This window comes from Geotrypetes seraphini, chromosome 12 (assembly GCF_902459505.1).
Source record: "Geotrypetes seraphini chromosome 12, aGeoSer1.1, whole genome shotgun sequence".
Taxonomy (NCBI): Eukaryota; Metazoa; Chordata; class Amphibia; order Gymnophiona; family Dermophiidae; genus Geotrypetes; species Geotrypetes seraphini.
The window spans coordinates 56,983,843-56,998,284 of NC_047095.1; the positions used below are offsets into that span (position 1 = coordinate 56,983,843).

General features: G+C 44.9%; 1 protein-coding gene and 1 long non-coding RNA gene across 6 annotated transcripts in view; one reads left to right on the forward strand and one right to left on the reverse strand.

Moving 5' to 3' along the window:
• Nucleotides 1–14,016, reverse strand: part of LOC117346747 — a 70,969-nt gene extending 56,953 nt beyond the window's left edge. For 2 of the 3 annotated variants that reach the window (XR_004536657.1, XR_004536655.1), the window contains exons 1-3: nt 13,737–14,016; nt 12,671–12,825; nt 9,056–9,177 (exon numbers count right to left, since the gene is read on the reverse strand). This is a non-coding gene — a long non-coding RNA (uncharacterized LOC117346747). Of the gene's footprint in view, nt 1–6,380; nt 6,505–9,055; nt 9,178–12,670; nt 12,826–13,736 lie in introns of those variants that run through there. The other variant, XR_004536656.1, reaches the window with a different exon arrangement.
• The window catches only part of GLIS1 (GLIS family zinc finger 1), a 243,432-nt gene that overhangs the window by 65,852 nt on the left and 163,138 nt on the right, over nt 1–14,442 (forward strand). For all 3 annotated transcript variants that reach the window (XM_033916799.1, XM_033916801.1, XM_033916802.1), the window contains one exon: nt 5,301–6,396. In XM_033916799.1, the coding sequence (XP_033772690.1) occupies nt 5,301–6,396 (1,096 nt within the window). The remainder of the gene's footprint in view (nt 1–5,300; nt 6,397–14,442) is intronic.

Here is a 14,442-nt window from a genome sequence, read left to right on the forward strand (position 1 = left end):
TCAAGGTTCAGCTCTTGGGACTGTTCTTTTGAACATTTTTGTAAGTGATATTGCTGAAGGGCCTCTTTGTGGATGATACCAAAATCTGCAATCTGATGAAGTGGACAAGATGAGGAAGAACCTGTCCATTAAAAAAAAATTTTTTTTAAAGGTTTCCTGACCTGAACAACTAATTGGCAGGAGGCTTCCCCTGCCTCAGCTCTACGCATGTGTGAGAGTCACTCTTACACTGATCAATCAGATGGGAGAGACGGGGATTCTGATGAACCTTGGGCAGACGAGCAGGAGGAAGGAGAAGGAGTTTAGAGGGGAAGAAAACAGGCAAACGAGAGAGAGAGAGAGAAGAGGGGGAGAAAAAGCAGAAGGGAGCAGAGAGAGAACTAGGGACAATGGTGAGAATTAGTTCCGCCTACCCCCTGAAGTTACCCACCGGAGCTCCCCCTTAAAAGGGGATGAGCCAAAGGTGCTTAGCCGTTCGGCGCGCATCGAAGGCAAACGTTAAAGGGGGAGCAGACTGTACTAGGGTCAGTTATAACCCTAAAGACAAAGAGAAGCGAGTAACCCACATGGTGTTGCAAGAACAACCCTGGCCACCTTTCTGGGCATCTTGGATGGGCCGCGCTGGTCTTTGCCTGCCATCTTTTATTAGGTAAGATGTAAGAGGCGGAGTGTAATGTAGGACCTGGACTTCGATAACAATTTTAATAGAGTAAAATGGTATGACAGTCATGATCTGGAGAAGATAGGCTACCTTCAAATGCTAATACAAAAAAAAGGTATCCCGTTATTTCGTTGATGTTTTGTTTTATTTCTATATACAGTATTACGTTTCAGAGAGAAACACCAGGAAATTCCCCAAGAGCTGATAATTTCTTTGTCAAACTGGGCTGGGCTCTAATGGGCTCCTTGGGTCCTGGAGAGAAGCCTGTGAGACCTTCTATTGGACAGACATAAGAACAAACAGACGATGTCATACAGGAGAAAAATTGTCCCTTCCTCGGACATTTTTCTCTTATGAGATACATTTGTGGTCTTGAAAGTTCATGGCCGGCCTCCTCTTTGGATTATATTTTATTGCGTCTGATGGCAAACAGATTCTGCTAGTTGTCATTTATGACACTGGGAGGCTGCCAACATTAATGTCTTTATCATCCTAACCCTTCAAAGCTTCCTACGGTAATTCTGGGGATTACACACTATATATTCTGTCATCCAGACCAATTTGAACCCAAAAGAATTAGGGACCAGCAGACAAAAGTGCCAAAGAATACTCTCCTAGGATGCTTGAGTGTGTGGAAATGTGACCATCTCTATTTCACTAGTTATTCTCAGAGGACTGTGCCTAGGTCACAGGGGTAGGCAATTCCGGTCCTCGAGAACCAGAGCCAGGTCAGGTTTTTCAGGATAGGCACAATAAATATGCATGAGATAGATTTGCATCTCAAGGAGGCAGTGCATGCAAATCCATCTCATACATATTCATTGTGGAGATCCTGAAGATCTGGCTCCGGCTCTCGAGGACCAGAATTGGGTGTCAGGTCAAAAGCGCACCGGGACAAAGGCGCGCCCAGACAATTGGACGCAGCGCGCACCGCCGCGCCGCTCTAAATTACTGTTTTTAGCGCTCTGACGGGGGGGCGTGGGGGGGAACCCCCCCACTTTACTTAATAGACATCGTGCTGCGTTGCGGGGGCATTGTGGGGGGTGTGGGGGGTTGTAACCCCCCACATTTTACTGAAAACTGAACTTTTTCCCTGTTTTTAGGGAAAAAGTTCAGTTTACAGTAAAATGTGGAGGGTTACAACCCCCCACACCCCCCATAATGCCGGCGCGATGTCTATTAAGTAAACTGGGGGGGTTCCCCAACAAAACCCCCCGTCGGAGCCCCTAAAAACTGTAATTTAGAGCAGTGCGGCGGCGCACGCTGCGCTCAATTGTCGGCGCGCGCTTTTGTCTTTCACGCCGTTGTCTATGAACCCCAGAATTGCCTACCCCTGGCCTAGGAGAACAGGAGAAGGTCCCAGAAAACAGGTAGGCAACCGGTCCACAAAAGCCAAAATGGCAAAGAGATTGAGTGGGCCAAAAGAAGACTAACATGTCCAAAATGAAATCCAACTATTAATTTTTTTTTTTTTTTTTAAACAGTATTTGTTTCTTCTAGCTTCTTTCTGATACTTCTTTGGCTCTCTTATTGTTTCTTCGTGCATGTTCTGGTTGCCACTTCCTTTTTATAGCTTCAATCAGGGCCAGTGCCAAGGGTATTAGGCACCCTGGATGAGCCATCAGCCTTTCAACCCCCCCCCCCCCCCCAATCAACCTTTAGGCCCTAGGACAGGGGTAGGGAACTCCGGTCCTCAAGAGCCGTATTCCAGTCGGGTTTTCAGGATTTCCCCAATGAATCTGCATTGAAAGCAGTGCATGCAAATAGATCTCATGCAGATTCATTGGGGAAATCCTGAAAACCCGACTGGAATACGGCTCTTGAGGACCGGAGTTCCCTACCCCTGCCCTAGGACCTTCCTAAGATTTTGATAATTAAATTTAACTATCATGATTACCCTAACAACTTTCCTTCTGTAACAACTCTGTGAAAATGCATAATTGGAACCTCATGAGCTCCATAGTCAAGAAAAGTCAGGTCCCAAATTTAGGGGGTGGAGGTCGTGTGGCTGTTAAGACCTATTGTTTTACGCTAATCTTCAGCGCGCGCTAAAAACGCTTCTGCAGCTTAGTAAAAGAGGCCCTTAATATGGGATGACTAATCTATCCCAGAAAGAAGAATGATTTAAACTTCCCCTTTCTTAATTGGTTGAGTTACACAATGCAATTGTTTCATGTTTTTTTATATTTTAAAGAAATTCTGTCACTTAAAAAGAACCCTTTCGTATCTCATCAATGCCGTCGTTGTCATGTACAAATATTTGGCTACTCAAAAGACACAAAGGGGTCAGTTAAAAGAACATAAGCATCGCCTCTGCCGAGTCAGACCATAGGCCCATCATGCCCAGCAGTCCGCTCCTGCGGCGGCCCCCCAGGTCAATGACCTGTAAGTGATCTATTACTCTAAAGCATTTTGTACTAAATAGTAACCCTCTAATTGTACCCCTAAATCCCCTTTTCCTTCAGGAACTCGTCCAATCCCCTTTAGAACCCCAAAATCGTACTCTGCTCCACCACCTCCTCTGGAAGTGCATTCCAGGTGTCCACCACCCTCTGAGTGAAGAAGAACTTCCTGGCATTTGTTCTGAACCTGTCTCCCTTCAATTTTTTTGAGTGCCCTCTAGTTTTTGTTGCCCCTGCCAGTCTGAAGAATCTGTCCCTCTCAACCTTCTCTATACCCTTCATGATCTTGTAAGTTTCTATCACATCCCCTCTCAAATCTCCACTTTTCCAGGGAAAAGAGCCCCAACTTCTCCAGCCTCTCAGCATATGAAAGGTTTTCTATGCCCTTAATCATTTTTTTTGCTCTTCTCTGGACCCTCTCGAGTATCGCCATATCCTTTTTAAGGTACGGCGACCAGTACTGAACGCAGTACTCCAGATGCGGCCGCATCATCGCCCTATACAGCGGGAGGATAACTTCCTTGGTTCTGGTAGTGATACCTTTTTTGATAATGCCCAACATTCTGTTCGCCTTTTTTGAGGCCGCTGCGCATTGTGCCACCGGTTTCATTGTTTTATCCACCAAGACTCCCAAGTCCTTTTCTAGGTTGCCTTCCCCCAATATCATCCCCCCCATCATGTAGTTATACATCAGGTTTCCTTTCCCTGTGTGCATGACTTTACATTTTTCTACATTGAAGCCCATCTGCCATTTATTTGCCCACTCACTCAGCTTGTTCAGGTCCCTTTGAAGCTCTTTACATTCCTCTACAGATCTAACCTTACCGGAGTTTTGTGTCATCCGCAAATTTTATAACTTCGCACTTGGTCCCTGTTTCCAGGTCATTAATAAATATATTGAACAGCAGTTGTCCCAGCACTGACCCTTGCGGGACGCCACTCATGACCCCTTTCCAGTCAGAATAATGTCCCTTTACTCCTACCCTCTGTTTCCTGTCCGCCAGCCAGTTTCTGATCCATCTGTGCATGTCCCCTTCCACCCCGTGGTTCCACAGTTTCCTTAGTAGGCGCTCGTGAGGTACCTTGTCGAAAGCTTTCTGGAAGTCCAGGTATACTATGTCTATGGGGTCACCTTTGTCCAATTGATCGCTTATCCCCTCAAAGAAGTGCCTCAAGTGCTCACTGTAGTTGGGAAGAAGATTTTCTGGCTCTCCAAAGAGGCTAGAAAGCAGATTTGGCTAAGAAGATGTGAAACAGAATGCTTTGTTGGCTCATTTAATACCCCAAAACACTTTGGGCTAGATTCACAAAGCAAATTGATCGCGTACCGATCGGTTTGCGACCTCTTTGCGACCAGATTTCTCTCCTGCACTATTCACTAACCTCTCCTGCAATCCGCTTCGAATCTGTGCATGCAATTGAGGAGAAACGCATGCAAAGTGGACAGGGACGCGATTCACCAACCAAAATTTTAAAACCAACTGGGCTGGCCGATCAACCCAAGAAAGCGAATGCTGGGGACCAGTCGAAAACATTTTTCCGACTCTCCGGCTCCATAGAAGCCCTGCTTTCCGCTGCCCCGGGTCTCTCCTGCCTGCTCTGCCCCGAATCGCCACATCTGTCTCCTGCCCGCTTGCCCCGAATCGCCGCCCTGCTCCTCCCCAGTTTTCTCCTGTCTGCCGCCCTGAATCTCTCCTGCCCTTCCCTGCGAGCCCGTGGTTTTAACCCGCGGGTTTAAGCGGGTTAAAACCACGGGCTCGCTGGGCTAAAAAGTAAAAGAGAAAGTCACGGCTCGGATGGGAGCAGCGCGGGCCATTCAGCGTGGCTCTCTGCGCTACAAACTACTAGCACAGTTTAATAGAAGAGGGGGTAAGTGCCATATTTTGAATTCCCTGGTAAGTATTTAGAGTCCTGTCATTTAAGCGTGAAGCTGAAAGCATTTAGGCATGTTGATTTACACCAGCCTTTGACGTGGCGTAAATTCTCGCGCTCAAATACTGACTTACCCTAGTATTCTATAACAGCTTCAGCACCCAACTTGGTCTTTATAGACCACTTACTTTGAGCTCAATTATTTTGCGCCTACACCTTAAATGTTTGCTCCGCATTATTGCAAAATTCGCTAGTAGATTTGTGTTGCTCAAGAGCTGACGTGTTGCTTCTTGTTTTCCAATTAAACATTAAAACAAAAACATATGACATACCAGAGAATGAAGTTTATTAAAACTGTATTTCAGGTCATCAAGGTTTCAAGACTCGGTGTCTGTTACTCCATGCATGAATGGAAGCTGCTCTGCTCAGCATATCAAACAGGAGGATCAGAGTGAATATAAGACTCTAGCACAGCTTTCTGCCAATGGGAGGATTACCGATGAAAGTGACACAAGAGGCTGTACCAACCTGCATCCTGAGATAGACCTAATGAATAATAGCTTTACAAATTCACTTTCATCATTCTTGTTTAATCATGAACCTAGCTCTTCCCCAGGCTCATTGCCACTTTGTAGTCCTCAGCATACAGCCAGGCTGCAGTCAAGCAACCTGAAAAAGAGATGCATCTCTGTGGTACCGTCTTCAGCTGAAGGAATCGACATCACAGCTATCATTCATACATCACAAACATCACTGGTCACCTGTGTGAATGGGCTGCGGACAAACTCAGTCAGCCTTTCCTCTCTTCCTGTGGGGATCAGTAGCCATAGCATTCCCAAATCCTGTTGCCCCCAGTCTTGCTCGCAGCCCAGCAATCCTCGCAGTCTGCCTTCCCCCATAGCATGTCTTGTACCCGTTTCCACTGAAAATGCCAGAAGGGACTGTGAGCAGCTACAGATGCAACAAGCAGAAGACAATGTAAGTCTTAGCCTTATGATGAACGAGACAATCACTCAACAAGAGGCTTCGGAGAGCAGGCAGAAAGTAGGCTTTTTAAAGCAAGAACCCATTGATGACTTCCCATCAAATGCCAGTCTCTTCCAACACCACCCAGGACTACCACCCCCTTATCATTCACACCAGCACTTTAGCCAAACTCAAGGGACTTTGCCGAATATGCAGGTCTCCATGTCTTCAAAGTCACTTCAGCCCAGCGAAGGTGAAGAGCTGGACATCAACAATGGCAAGCAGGTTTGCCGATGGATAGACTGTAACGCCTTGTACGATCAACAAGATGAATTAGTGAGGCACATAGAGAAGACGCACATTGACCAGCGCAAGGGCGAGGATTTCACTTGCTTTTGGACGGGCTGTGTTCGTCGGTACAAACCTTTCAACGCCCGCTACAAATTGCTGATTCACATGAGAGTCCATTCTGGAGAAAAGCCCAACAAATGCATGGTAAGTCTGGTGACTCTTTTAGTTCACAGTTTCGCTCATGCACCTTTGTGGGCTGTTGTATTCTCTTTTCAGTGTCTGTTCTGTTTAACTTGTATAGTCTCCTGTAACCTAATATGCAGCAGTTCCAGAAGAATTAGAAAGGAAATTATTGAGTAACGAGTTGCTTCAGATATATGTGGTTAGAATTTCTTTCGATAGTTTATTTTTCTTACTGCTGATTGAGTGTTGGTTAAAGTAAGCTGTACTGAGTAAACAGAATGCAAGGATGATTGATCTTTTGGGAGATGTAAGTTTGTTTTTTTGAAATCCAAAATGAAAACAAACAATTAAATTATCTTCTCGTGCCTCCATGTCAAGAATAACAAAAAGAATCCTTAGGGCAGACACCTGAAATCATGCATGAAATACAAAGAGGACCATGGCGCGGGTGGAAACGAGAATAAAAAAATGAAAAGTGGGAGAAGAATGCTCGTTAAAATGACATATCGAATATAAACCGAGGTGACCCTTTTCCTCCCAAAAAAAGGAGGAAAAAGGTTGACTCGAATATAAACTGAGATTAGAAACTAGGGTGATCCTTGCCATAAGTTTTAACACAATTTTTTTTAACATTAAGGGCTCCTTTTATCAATCCGCACTAGCGGTTTAACGTGCATAATAGCGCACGTTAAACCACCGGCCGCGCTAGCCACTAATGCCTGCCTTGAGCAGGCGGTAGTTTTTTGGCCAGCGCGGGGGTTAGTGCGTGATTAAAAGTCGCTCGCGCTAACCCCACTAGCGCGGCTTGAAAAAAGGAGCCTTAAATATTTTTATTAGTGCAAAAATCCCTGAGGAAGGAGATTTTGATCCCCCAAAGTTAGTAAAAAATGGATTAAAATTAGTCCAATAAAAAGATTACCTTATTTCCATTTTCTATTTATAAATGTTTATCAATACAACTACAATACTACTTTATTCTAAAGGAACAACAAAAAAAATATTTTCTCTATCTTTTGTAAGCTCTGGTTTCTGATTTCCTCATCTTCTCTTCACTCACCATTCCATCCAGCATCCGCTCTCTTTTTCTGTTCCTTCCATTTTTCTTTGTCTCCACTCCCTCCTCCATGCTCTGGTATTTCTCCCTTCTCTTTTCTTTCCTTCTTTCCCACCCCAACTCACCCCATGGTCTGGCATCTTCTGCCCTTCCCCCATGCCCTGGGATCTCTCTCCTCTCTTCTTCAACCATCTCTCCCTCTCCCCCGTGCTCTGGCATCTCTCTCCTCTCTTTCCCTTCCCTTCCCTCTCTCCCTCCCCCTTCATGCTTTGGTATCTCCTCTCTCTCCTTTCCCTTTCTCCCTCTTTTCCTCCTTGTCTGGCATCTCTGCCTCCTTCCCTTCCCTCAACCCATGCCCTGGCATCTCTTCCCCTTCCTTTTTTTCCCCATGGTTTGTCATCTCTCTTTTGTCTCCTCTCCCTTCCCTGGTCTTCCTTATCCCTTTCTTCCTCTTTCCAGTTGGGTGCAGCATTTCTTTCCCTCTCCCCTTTCTCTCTTTGTTACCCTTCAGTCTGCAGTGCAACCTTCACAAATCACTGCTCTTGGTGTCGGACCTTCCTCGCTGCCGGGTCCCATCTACTTCCTTTTTTTGCAAAGGCAGGACCTGGCAGTGAGGAAGACCTGATGCCAAGAGCAGTGAATTGGGAAAACTCCTGTTGCCCGGAAGAGGTTCTTGACACCTGCGCCAGTCGTAGGAGCATCCAGAGTAAGCCCCCCCCGGTAAGCCACTAGAAACTATCCTGCCTGGGGAGAGGGGTGCCACTATCCATAGCACCATAGTCGCTATCCCCCTGAGTCACTGACCTCCAAAATACCCATTGGTGCTGCTGCCGCTGCAGATTCACTGACCTCCATACACCCTCCCAGAGCTGCTGATCTCCTTACACCTGTAGATTCTGCTGCGGCCGATCCACTGTACAGTATGTTGAACCAGGCAGGGCCTTGAGCATCTGCCCATACTCAAGATCTGCCGGCTCAGGCCCCCTCTGAAATTCTCAGAGAAGGTGGGAGCCAACAGGCCTTGAGAATGTGCAGATTCTCAAGGCCACGTCTGATTCAACATACAGCGGATTGGCGGCAGCATAATCCACAAGTATATGGAGGTCAGCGGCTCTGAGGGGATATATGGAGGTCAGTGAATCTGCAGCGGCAGCAGCACCAATGGGTATTTTGGAGGTCAGTGACTCAGGGGGTGGAGGCATGCATTATGGATAGCGGCTATGGTGTTATGGATAGCGCCCCCCCCCCCCCATAGGCAGGATAGTGACCAGTGGAAGGCCAAAGGAGTAGAAGGCAATAACTGAAAAAAAACAAAACCCACAACAAACCCCCCCCCCCCCAAGAAAAAAAAGTTACAGTAGCCCTCTATGACCCCTGTCAAAGGCAGGGTTTTGAGATGAATCCATTTTCCCAGCTGCTTATGATATTCAATGGGGAACTTCTTATTCTCGGTCCATCTTTTGGTCTTTCTTATTTTGGGGGTTTTTATTTTTTTAATCTTTATTCATTTTAAAAGCCAAAAATAAGTGCAACATATTATACAGACATTTTACATTTTAACAGCGCTTAAATTCAATCAAAATTATATTCTATGCCAAATACATATTTTGTTGATCTATTTATTACCTTTTGGCATTTGGCTCCAAGGATCCATTTCTGCTTCTATCGTGGCACACTGGTGTTTCCAGTACAGATACTGGATGAGACTGTGAGAGAAATGCCGATGAGAGTAACAGCAAGTAGCTCACCTTAAAAAAAAAAAAAAAATTATTCATGTCAACTTAATTTCATGAGATAAGCTTTGCTACCACATTCCGTAATAGACAAAGGAATTCTGGAATGCAGGCTACTTGAGAACAGGAAATTAGAGAGCCATCTTGAATAAAAAGTTAAAGGGTGCTCTTCAGCCATAGTTAATCCTTTTATTGTCTTCCCAAAAGTAATTTCCATAGTGCCATCAAGAGGTAAGCTGCCCCAGTCCAAGAGTAAGGCGCTCGTGATCGCAACTGGTTTAAATTTACCCAGCATCATTCTCCCCTCTGCTTACAGACGGTCCCTGACCTGTGTTTAAGAGAATTCTGTTTTCATTTTTGACTAAACATTCTCATTAAGCGACGCCTTCTCCCCACTGCAGCCTAAGGTTTGCTCTTTTCTGTGGGCTCAGTGAGCCAACTGAAGGAAAACACCTAATCTTTCAGCAATATCCTGTCATGTTTCCTGTTTAACTTATGCTGTTTTAGTTTTATTAAATTTGGGGATTCATCTGATTTGTGTTTGAAAACATATCCAACACAAATAACGACGCAATGCCTTTAAGCCTTTAACTTTTAAAGATTGATGTCATGCTTTTGTTGATGTGGTGTCCTCGACGATGGGAATTTTGATTGTCTGAGATAGCAGGGAATTAGCAGCTTAACGTGGGCTCACCACAAGAAGGCAAAAGTGTTTCTTGTAGCTCTGTCACCCCCTATCCCTTCCCCCAACTAGCTAAGGAATTCTCTATAGGACAGCTAGTATTATGCGCTATTTCTACATTGATTTTTCAGTGCGGAAAAGCCTCATAATGAAAATAAGGCGCTGAAATGGCCCAAAAATGTATGTGCCCCTTATATGGCAATTTGGTTTAGGATGAGTTTGAGAGGGCTTTGACAGGAGCCTCAGCAATTTGGAACATTAAGACGTTTCTGGGCAGTCTTTTCTAGTTTGAATCCTGGAAATGATGAGATGGTTTGGATAAGCTAGAGTGATCTTCGGCAACAATAGTAGTTGGAACCCAAGGACAGTATGAAGCAACTACTAAGGCTTATGGACCAGAAATAACAAAGAAAAAAGACATTCAAATCCCTGTTGCATAGGCCCTCCCATCCTGCCCCTCACCCCGCCCATCCATAGGCTCACATTACATTTATACTCCTATTGATTACCTTCAACAACCCTGACAAGATTGAATCATCACTAATTGAAACTCCTACCTCCAAACCAGGTATCTCAAAGTCCCTCCTTGAGGGCCGCAATCCAGTCGGGTTTTCAGGATTTCCCCAATGAATATGCATGAGATCTATGTGCATGCACTGCTTTCAATGCATATTCATTGGGGAAATCCTGAAAACCCGACTGGATTGCGGCCCTCAAGGAGGGACTTTGAGATCCCTACTCCAAACCTTTCATCAGGTGGTCCTCTTAACTATCACTAAGTCACCCTTCCCCTACCCTAAAAAATAAGCTGATTTGGTAGAGCTGCTGCTTCTGCACCCAGAGGTTGTGAGATCAAATCTCAGTGCTGAGCTTGCAACCCCTGGCAAGTCACTTAATCCTCCACTATCCACCACTCCAAATAGTTACAAACAAAAAGGAGTTTGTGAGACCCATTCCTTTTTCCCCTTACCCTTATTACTGCTAACTCAAAGTTACGTCTCAACCACATCCACCTTCCTTACATAGCAGACCTTGCAATCCATGTACAGACTCCTTCCTTTACTCCCCAGGGTAATCCCCAACCCACCTTGATCAACCTCACCCAGGTATCATTCCCATCTAGTCTATGGCTCCGTTACACCACCTTCTCTTTTTACTTTACCCAATCTCCCCTCCATCCCAAACCACTGCATTCCTCAACTCCACATTATCCATTTTTTGAATTCACTATTTCACCATTTCGTCTATCATCTGTTCAACAGTTTCTCCCCCTCATTCATCCCTCCCCATCTTATCTTACTGAATCACCATTGTTGCACCTCCCCTACCCCTCTCCATACTGTTCTGCTCCTCCTTCTACTTACTGCTGGGGACATCAACCTCAATCCTGGCCCTCATTATCAATCCTCATTCCACTCATGCTGATCACTCTGCAACTTCTCTGTTTCTCTCCCCTTCTTCTCTACCTTTCACATGTGTCCTTGGAATGCCTACTCTATCTCCAACAAGCTTGATTACATCCATGACTTTATCTCTCATTCTTTCCATCTGCTTGCACCAATTGAAACCTGGCTCTCTCCTAAAGACTCTGTTTCAGTCGCCATCCTATGTTATGGAAGTTGCTATTTGTTCCATATGCCTCGCCCAGTAGGCCGTGGAGGAAGGGTTGGGCTGCTACTCTCACCTGCTTGTAGATTTCAACCTCTCTGCCTACCACAGTCTCACTGCTTCTCCTCCTTTGAAGTCCACTCAGTTTATCTATTTTCTTCCCTTCTCCTCCAAATGCCAATCGTTTAACTCCTATTCTTTTTTCTCATTGGCCTTGACTCCAGGTTCTCCATCTTTCTTGAACCTTCATCTCCTTCCCTTATCCTTGGTGACGTCAACATTCTTGCTGAGGACAACTCTGACTCCTACACCTCAAAAGTTTCTTGCTCTAATATCCTCATTCATTCTTCAGCTGTGCTACAGTACCCCCACCAGAATGGTCACTGCCTTGATCTTGTCTTCTTCTCGGTTCAATTACCAAGTTCTCCACTTCTTCCCCTCTCTGACCATCAACCGACAACCTTCACCACTCAACACCCTCCCCTTGACACGACTGATCCTCAACAACACATTCAGAAATCTTCAAGCTGTTGACCCATGCACTCTCTCCACCAGTCTCTCCCCCTCCTCTCAAATATTATACTATGTAAATCTGTCAATAAATCAGTCTCTTTGTATTATACTATTCTATCCTGTGCTCTTGATACCCTCGCTCCTTCCAAGTCAGAACATCATTGGCTAAAATCCCACACTCATACTCGCTTTATAGACTTTAATTTCTGCTGACATCTTTCCAAGCTGCTCTTTTTTTTGTTTTTTGCAAAACAAGACTACTACACCCGCTTGTTTGATTTTCTCAGATCCAACCCTCTTCTTCACACTCAACACTCTACTCACTTCCCCTTCATTGCCCCAGGTACATTAGATAGATTGTGAGCGTGCCAGAACAGAGAGGGAAAAATGCTTGAGTACCTGAATAAATTCATGTAAACCGTTCTGAGCTCCCCTGGGAGAACGGCATAGAAAATTAAATAAATAAAACATTCAATGCCAATCACTGGAAATGGCCTAGCATTGAATATCTGAACTCGGCACCGACCACAGAAGTCAGGCCCTATTTCTTTAATGCCTGGAGTCCAATTCACATAACTGGGACGTTCAAAACGGTCCAGCAAAAAGTTATTGGCTGACTTCAGTGAATTAAAAATAAGTGCATTTTTTTTTTAACAGAAGGGTCCCGGAGATCTCCTATATATTTGAGGAAAAACATGAACCCACCTTTTACTGTGGTGTTTTTGTAGTTTCAGTTCAATTGGAAGCAGGAATGGGATTGTGATACCAAGAGATTTCATTTGTAGCCTCTGGGGAATTTTGTTGTTTATCAGCTTCCTTGTAATATGTAGTTGCTTTCCTGATCTGGCCAACATCTGGAACTGAGCAGCGAAAGTGCAATGAGCATGGTCAAATGCAACATCAGCTGAAACCAAGGGCAAGAAGCTAAAAATGCTCAGGCCCTCATTTAAGTATGCTACAACTGTCTAAACAGGACTCAGTCCCATAGGAAGCACAGTGAAGCATATAAAATGAATACTGTAAAATAAAAATCTACAAATATGTGCTTGGACCAAAATCAATTCTGTGACATCTGATGTAGAAGCCCTTTCTTTGTACCTCTTTAATTTTCCCGGCATGAGCAGTATCATGAACTTGCTGCCCACATTGGTGTTGCCTTTCTCTGATGTCACTTCCGGGCCCCACGCCTAGGAAGTGATGTCAGAGGGAGAGCCTACATGATGTAATGCTGCTTGTGCTGGGAAAATTAAAGAGGTACGTGGAAGGGAAGGGGGGCGCTTGCAGCGGGGGGGGGGGGGCCACTCACCCTCACCCTCTCTAAACCACTGGGGAGAGGACTCCTTCTCAGCTTAAAGAGAACAGTGTCAACCTGGAGAAAATTGGCCTTGAGATCTGATTTGAATTTGGGTAAGGAGGATTCAGGGCAAAGATATCTTGCAAAAAGGCAGTCCTCTTTTTGGAGGACTGTCCAAGTGCCCAGACAAATTTTAACAAAACCTGGTACTTTGTCCGAGCTTTGGAAGGCCATGAGCTCGGGGCTATGTCTCGAGAGCCACCGAGCAAGCGTGAATTCGCCACTATATAAGTGATAAATAACAGTAGTAGTAGTAAACATGTGAACGTCGTCAAAACATGTAAGTGGCGAGTTTCCTCCGTTGATTATTCCCACTTGTAGATTTATAGACTGGCTGCTCCCATTGCACATATGTTTTAATGTACAGTGCTATGTACGTCTAGTGGTGCTATAGAAATGATTAGTAGCAGTACGTACCAGTATACAGTGTTCCCCCGCGATTTGGATAAGCTGGAGTGATCTTCGATGGCAACAATAGTAGTTGGAACCCAAGGACAGTACGAAGCAACTACTAAGGCTTATGGACCAGAAATAACAAAGAAAAAAGACATTCAAATCCCTGTTGCATAGGCCCTCCCATCCTGCCCCTCACCCCGCCCATCCATAGGCTCACATTACATTTATACTCCTATTGATTACCTTCAACAACCCTGACAAGATTAAATCATCACTAATTGAAACTCCTACCTCCAAACCAGGTATCTCAAAGTCCCTCCTCGAGGGCCACAATCCAGTCGGGTTTTCAGGATTTCCCCAATGAATATGCATGAGATCCATGTGCATGCACTGCTTTCAATGCATATTCATTGGGGAAATCCTGAAAACCCGACTGGATTGCGGCCCTCAAGGAGGGACTTTGAGATCCCTGGCTTAGAGGGAACATTGTTTGATACTGTAACTTCTGTAAAAAATAAAATAAAAAGAGCCCAGTAGACCCATATGGTTTGTGAGCTATCTAAGATTGTTCTATTTTATAGAGCATACTTGGGCAAATGCTGTAAATGGGGTATAAAAAGATAAATGCCTATCTTTTCTCAATCACATTTAAGCACCTATTAAAGAATCATGACCATCTTAAAACTTAGGTACTTGTAATGTAGGCCAGAGTTTTAAAGGCCTACAT